A 7,309-nucleotide genomic window follows, 5' to 3' on the forward strand; every position below is an offset into this window, starting at 1 on the left:
TACACACACTGTAAAACTAAAATTTTATAAAACTTGCCATATTTAAGCAGCAACTAATACATATATTTTTTAAAATATTTTATTCAATTTAATTCTAAATTAGATTTTCAATTCATTAGATTTTGAAATGGGTTTTTTTTTCAACCCCATTGCAGAACCGTGTGGACATCAGCGATGTGGAACCGGATGTTTTTAGGGAAATGATGGTATTTATTTACACTGGTAAAGCTCCTAACCTAGAGAAAATGGCCGACAACCTGTTAGCTGCTGCAGACAAGGTAATACACTCTTGCTCTGAAGGAAGAGCGCTTTTTGTTTGTGTTCGTGCTGCTGTGATTGACCTGCAGTCTGTTTTCTTCTTTCTTTTTAGTATGCTCTGGAAAGATTGAAGGTTTTATGTGAGGAGGCTCTCTGTAACAGTTTATCTGTAGAGAATGTGGCTGACATCCTCATTCTGGCTGACCTGCACAGAGCAGAGCAGCTTAAAGCACAAGCCATAGACTTCATTAATAGGCAAGAACACACACTCAGTTCATACTCATTAAAAAAAATCCTTTATATACTTTACAGTTCTTTGAACATGAACATTTAAACATAATTGTAAACATTGTACATTTTTGCAAATTTAATGACTCGCAGGTTTAATTGGGCTGTTTTGAAAGGATACATGATGGAAGAATTTAGAGCAGAAATATAATATCTATATTATAAAAATATTGATCTCTATTAATATTAATATTTAATCTCAATATTGAGGTTGAAGGGAAAATCATGTGCAATTTTTTGGTCACTTTGCATAAATGACTGCTTAAAAGCAATGCAGACAATTATATTAATTGGAATAATTTGGCTGCTAAATATCTAATTTGTGACAGCGGTGGCTGCAGTGCATTCTGGGAGCTCTGTGTGAATTCTGCTCTGGTCTCTTTCCTCAGATGCAGTGTTCTTAGACAGCTGGGCTGTAAAGATGGGAAGAACTGGAATAGCAAGTATGTGTGCCAACATGTTACCATCTCCCAGAGTCCTCTGCAAATAAAAAGCACTAAACACATCTGTATTTAGCAGGAAGCTCCTGTTTGCATAGTAATCATGTGACTTAAGATATCCGTAAAACAAAATGATTCATGGCACAGCTTGTGGAGAGATTTTGTTTTTTCTTGAATTCCTTTCCATCAAAACATAAGATGGTGCCATTCTTGTTGTATGATCACGTTTTAAAGGAATGTTCTGGGCTCGATGCACTCTAAGCACTGTCAAGCCTTTTTACTGTGGTAAAATCACTTTTACACAAGGCCATGGGCAGCTTTTAAAGATAGATATTTAGATTTTTTTTAAATGTTTTTATGCTCACCTAAAGCAGCATTTATTTAATCAAAAACACAGCAAAACAACATTGAGAAATTTTATTAGAATTTAAAAGAACTGCTTTCTATTTAAATATTTTAAAATGTAATTTATTCCTGTGATTCAACGCCGAATTTTCAGCATCATTACTCCAGTCTTCAGTGTCACATGAAGATATATATAAAAATGTGTTTATAGAAATTCTTTTTTATATTCGATTTTTTTATTTATGTTCTCTGGATCAGTTTGCACCATTACTTTACTGTACATGTGATATTTATCTTTACAGACAACATTCCACAGATGCTGTGGATAAAGCTTAACTTGTTTTGAACCCAGAACATTCCTTTAATTAGCATGATTTCACAGAATTAATAAAAACCCCAGATTATTTTTTTACTAATTTCATCAGCGTGCGACGAATGTTATATCATTTATAGATAGTAACCTTTAGGCTTGTTTTTGCTCATTCGCAGTCATGCTGCAGACATAATGGAGACTGCAGGTTGGAAAGCAATGATTCAGTCCCATCCTCACTTAGTGGCCGAGGCTTTCCGGGCTCTTGCTTCAGCCCAGTGTACCCCATTCGGTCTGCCTAGGAAACGGCTAAAACAGTCCTGACCTTTGCCCTCACAGACTGCTTAGAACAAAACGCATGAGGAGGCAACTACTGCACCGAGCCCTACTTCCCCCTCCCTCTTCACTAGCCCGTCGCCCTTACCAGAGACTGGATAGAGGAGCTAGTTCAAACCACAGTGCTCAAGAAGAAATGGACTTCGCCATGCTGTTTACTCTGGACGTCATTTGAAAAATGGCCTTAAAGGATCTGCCCCTCCGCACCTTTGTGTCTCTACGTGTAACTACGTGCCTGCTGCGACTGATCCAGACCTGTCTGGATTGCACTAGCTCCCACATAATGCAGTAGTTTTAACATGGTGGTGTTTAGGACCTTATATGTTACATGTTCTTGAGGGGGAGGGTTGCATTAGCCCTTCTTGTGAACTTGTGGTCTGACGTTTCAAAAAAACCAAGTATACACTCACTAAACGCATACCCACGCATATGCATCGAGTGCAAAGATAGTCTCCACTGACACTTTTAAAGTGATGTTGCCTATATTGCTGGCAGAATGTCGCATTGTATGTTTGGCATCATTAAAATTGGCGTAAGTATTAACTGAGGTCGTGCTGTAGAATACTTGGTGAAATGTGATGCAGTTCACATGAGTATTACACGAAAACGGCTCAAGATGTCGATATTTTGCACCAACTTAAACTAATGGTAAATATGAAGATTTGTTTACCGTGTTTACAGAACTTGTTTTCCCCTTTTTCACACAGAGTTAGTTTTTACTTTAGTTGAAGTTATTTACCATGGTTTAACGAACTCTATGGATCAGGAGAGTTCTTTGTGTTCGGAAAAAAATGTATTGCGGTTCAAAAGAACTGATTTATTGCTTTGGAAATAAAATGAAAAAAAAAAAGATGTCCTGGCCTTATTGTGGTTTTTTTTTTTTCCTCCTGTCGTTAAGACTTAATTTTTGGCTGATGTTAGCAAACCCTCTTATTTCAACCACTCTTTTCCAACGGCCATATAATTCAGTTGTCATGACCCATAAAAAAGGCAAAAAATAAAAATAAATCATGTTGACTTAAACATTTAAAATGTTTTTTTTTTTTTAGTAGTTAATGTTTAATGTGTTATTCAAGCAAAATGTGAAATATATATTTTCTTGGCACATATTTCAAGTCAAAAGCATTTATCACATAATGCTATTGCAATTAAACTATTTAAAACTTTTTATTAGCTAGAACTGAATCAGATGTGATGTTTGACATCTTTGTCCTCAGCATTCAGATGGCAGGTGATCATATTTAAGAAAAAAGCGAACAATTATTTTAGAAGTCAGTCCCAGTTGTAATAGTTTTAGCTTGAAATTTTTTGATGGAAGTTTCAGTTTATAGAATATCAGTACATGTGTGGAGCTGTACGATCTTTAACATGCCTTAAGGTCTATCTCCAATAGACACTAGCATGTTGCAAACACTCCATATTCTTTTTGGTCTGTGGCTTCCAAAATCATTTAAATGACCTTTTATAAAACTTCTCTTCTTTTTAGTCTTCAAACATCTGGAGACGACTTAAACTGAGATTAAAGCCAGCGTACTGCAAATCCTCAAATGCCCTGTTCATCAAGCCATGAGATTGCACAGACTCTCACAGACATTATGTGTGCATTTTTCAGATCAGAGTTTGTGCATATGAGCAGATCTTTGCGAATGAAACCGTTTTTTTTTCTGCTGATGTGAAACAATGTCATCCTCTTGTTTTCATATGGCTGAATTTACAGAGGTTAAATTGCGGAAAAATCTGTTCCGCAATGAGACTCTCCTCCAGTAGTCAGAGGGATACTGAGGCTTTTAAGAAGATTTTGTAACAAATGTGGTAGAGTTGACTTAAGCTTTGTCTGACTTCACAATTTTTCTTTGTTTGCAGCATCTGTGCAAGGATTTCTGAAGTTGTACACCAAAAATCTGCCGACAGTCTTGGCGTCGAAGGAAGAAAAATACACAAGGGAGCATTCTGGAAACTAAAATCTAATCTTTTCTTTAATAACAGAAACAAAATACAAAAGAACTGAGGTGCACATTATGGCTTCAACATTAATCTTAGTTATTGACAATGTTTCTGTGAACACAAAAATATGTTGGCATGAAAAGGAGGGCATCACAAATGGCTGCAATACAAGATGTTTTACTTTTTTTCTGTTCTTGAATCCCAGCTTACATATGATTTGGATATTTTAAAACATCACACTGATGACATCACAAGAGTCACGGAGAAAGGGTCAGGGGTCACTATGGAAACCACAGATGTGTTGATCATGTCCAAGCTAGGTGTGAACCCACATACTGTAAATCAGCCTTCAGGAAATCAGGTCTTAGCCTGGGTTAAGCATGGGTTCATCCAAAAATGAAAATTCTGTAATTTATTCACCCTCATGTTGTTTGATTGACTTTCTTCTGTGGAAAATGATGACAGACATAAACTATTTCTTGTTTTGGGTGAACTATTCCTGACATCGACAGCCCTAAAGGATAAGTAAGATAGAATCAAAAGAGTGGTTCCTCAATCTTCCATTTTTCTGGCTCTTTGTGGAACAGAACAAGGAAACTACAGGCTAGAGAGGCTGTAACAACGAGATGACACCTCAGTTACCAATCTAGGCTGTGCTATCCCACAGAGGTATACGGAGTGTCACTGTGGTAGTTGTAGTCTGGGCAGACCTTCTGTACTAGCTTGTAGTCTGCACTGAAGAAGTCAATGTAGATGCAGATGACCTTGAAGGGCTTGGAGCAAAGCCAAGACACATGGCTTTGGGTCTGTTCCTGGAAACATACCCTGTTCGGGAAGTCACTGCAAACGGACGTCCTCTTGCTACGGTCTGTCTTCTCATATTCCACTCGACAATTGAAGGCCTTATTGTCTTTAGGTACATCTATGGTTTCCTGTTGAGTGATCTCAAAATCGACAGCCTTGGAGGGTGGGACCAGGCTGACGGACACGTTGCCCAGGCCGGTGGAATTGTGGCGGAAATAGACACTGAAGGTTCCGTTGCCATGGTCAACAATTTTCCCAGTAATGAGAAGGTTTAGCTTGACCGTTTTAATGTTCGAATGGAAGTCGCCCCAGCCAAACATCTTCTTAAACTTGCCAGTTTTCACATAGGGACGACGTTTGGCCCTCGAGAGGGTTCCTTCGGTATCAGTGTGGTTGGATAACCAAGCCCACAGATCCAGTGCCCCAGGGTCCTGAGCAGTTTCACGGCTCTGGCTGTTAGATTGGGACGTGTGGGAGAAAAGCCGCAGGGATTTGAGAATCCCTGAATGAGAGCCGTAAGGAGAGACGCTTTCCTCCTTATCACTCTCTCCCCAACCCAGAGGAGACACAGCTGCTCTTAGCTCTGCTCCACATGTCACCTTCAAAGACAAAACCAGGAAGGGAATTGTTAACCAAAGAGGTTGCAGATGCTAATGTATCTCAAGAAAAATAAAAAATCCAATCCAGTCCAGTTGACAAAAATAAAGGTTTATCCTAAAGTCAACATTAAAAGCCATTCAAAAACGACTCTACTTCCATTTTCCTGCTGGACTTTATCTATTGATAATTAACTGTATACAAATAAAAAGACTTTTTAGACACACTTTGGGATTTCTCTGACTTTTACACTAGTGGAACCCTTCGGAGAACTGCTAGGAAACCTTTTGAAGGTGCTTCAGATATCCCAGTGACAATGTACCACACTCTAAAAAATAATAAAACAATTCTTTATTGGCATCTATGATTCCATGAAGAACCTTTATCATCCATGGAGTCTTTCCACAAAAGGTTCTTTATAGTGAAAAAGAAGTCTCTTTAGATTTGTTAAATGTTCACACTAAGAAAAATTTTTAATTTCTTTTTTTTTTTAATTGTCCACCAAAAGGTTCGTCGAGGAACCAAAAATGATTCTATGGCATCGCTATGAAAACCCCCTTTGGCAAGCTTTATTTTTGTGAGTGCAATATGTTTAGAGTTCGTGCAGGAACTGATTTCCATTTTGAAGGTTCTTCATAGAACTTCCTATACCATACTGAGAAGGTAGTAGTAGAAGATTTTAGGTGAAATGAGAAGACGCTTGAGGCCCCATCCTGCCAAACCAGAAAAACGCTCTAGGAAATTGCAGGGTGCCTCAAATATCTAGACCACAAATGTCTACGAAGAAGAAATTATGATTTAAATTTTTTTTTTGCCTTTAAGCATAAAAATATTTAGACTCAGTGAACATATATTAGGTTATTAAGGTTTTAAGAATTCTCAAAATACCATAAACTGATGTGCATGTCCACATTCACATCTCAGATGTAAAATTATAGATGAATAATCTACTACAGTACAACATGACTACAATCACAGCTAGCATGTAGAAAAAAATCAAAGGAGATGCATCACTACGTAAATAATCAAAACATAAAGAGGGGATGGGAAACAGAGCTGTATGAGAGCCCTGTTTTAAATGATGCAAACAGGATGTAACATCTCACTGCAATGCAATTTTACTACTGACTCAATAAACACTATCTACCTCAAGCCTAAGACAGTGACACCCACACAGTCACAAACCCAGCAAAACTGGTTCCTAAAACACACCCATGACTCCTGCTATCATTTAGTGTAAAGTTTCATTTTAATATTACAGCCAATCAATGCGACAACTTTGTTTTGCACTGCAGTCGTGGTGAAATATGAATGAACAGAAAACAGCACAGGAAAGACCAAAGGAGGAAGATCAGGGAGGAGCTGCCCTACTCTCATTCTCTATCTTTCAACAAAGCTCAAAAGCCTTTAACATATACTTTCAAAGGCATCATTTGATAGAATGAAAGAGCGTATATGTCCCAAAAGGCTGTTTAGTCCCCATCTCCCCAAGTCTATCTTCAGCTTTCTCCGTTATTTCTCTCTCAAAAAACCAAAGGGGGTAAATATTTGGGAGACACATATAATTTGTGCTGTACACTTCACAATTCAAACCCGTGATGGTAAATGAGAAATAAAATCCAAATCTACTGTCTGTTAACTTTGATTTAGTGCAAACTCATGATCCACAGAACAAAGAACTACCGACATCCTCTGCAGGTAAGGAGAGACAAGAGATGCCAAATGTGTAAAATGAAGGAGAAAATGTTACCAGAAATCACAAACAAATTAAGCGCAAAAACTAGTTAATTTTGGTCGATCATTATAAATCTTTGGAAAGAATTATACTGAAGAAAAAATTACTTAAAATAAATGATAATAATGATGAACATTTTTATTTATTTATTTTCAAAATTATGAGATTAGGTACTTAATCTGAAGTAAATACATTTTTTTACAGTTCAAGGATGGCAATAAATTGAGGGGAAAAAAGAACTAATAATAAAAA

The 7,309-nt window shown here is 37.4% G+C and overlaps 2 protein-coding genes across 4 annotated transcripts in view; one reads left to right on the forward strand and one right to left on the reverse strand.

Moving 5' to 3' along the window:
- The window catches only part of LOC107685952 (speckle-type POZ protein-like B), an 11,706-nt gene extending 9,343 nt beyond the window's left edge, over positions 1-2,363 (forward strand). For both annotated transcript variants that reach the window (XM_016482715.1, XM_016482714.1), the window contains exons 9-12: positions 156-278; positions 371-513; positions 936-989; positions 1,821-2,363. In XM_016482715.1, the coding sequence (XP_016338201.1) occupies positions 156-278; positions 371-513; positions 936-989; positions 1,821-1,965 (465 nt within the window). In that variant the 3' untranslated portion in view covers positions 1,966-2,363. The remainder of the gene's footprint in view (positions 1-155; positions 279-370; positions 514-935; positions 990-1,820) is intronic.
- A 1,646-nt stretch (positions 2,364-4,009) lies between these two features.
- The window catches only part of LOC107686003 (neurexophilin-2-like), a 5,278-nt gene continuing 1,978 nt past the window's right edge, over positions 4,010-7,309 (reverse strand). For both annotated transcript variants that reach the window (XM_016482793.1, XM_016482794.1), the window contains exon 3: positions 4,010-5,324. In XM_016482793.1, the coding sequence (XP_016338279.1) occupies positions 4,578-5,324 (747 nt within the window). In that variant the 3' untranslated portion in view covers positions 4,010-4,577. The remainder of the gene's footprint in view (positions 5,325-7,309) is intronic.

Source organism: Sinocyclocheilus anshuiensis, unplaced genomic scaffold (genome assembly GCF_001515605.1).
Source record: "Sinocyclocheilus anshuiensis isolate Anshui unplaced genomic scaffold, SAMN03320099.WGS_v1.1 scaffold465, whole genome shotgun sequence".
Taxonomy (NCBI): Eukaryota; Metazoa; Chordata; class Actinopteri; order Cypriniformes; family Cyprinidae; genus Sinocyclocheilus; species Sinocyclocheilus anshuiensis.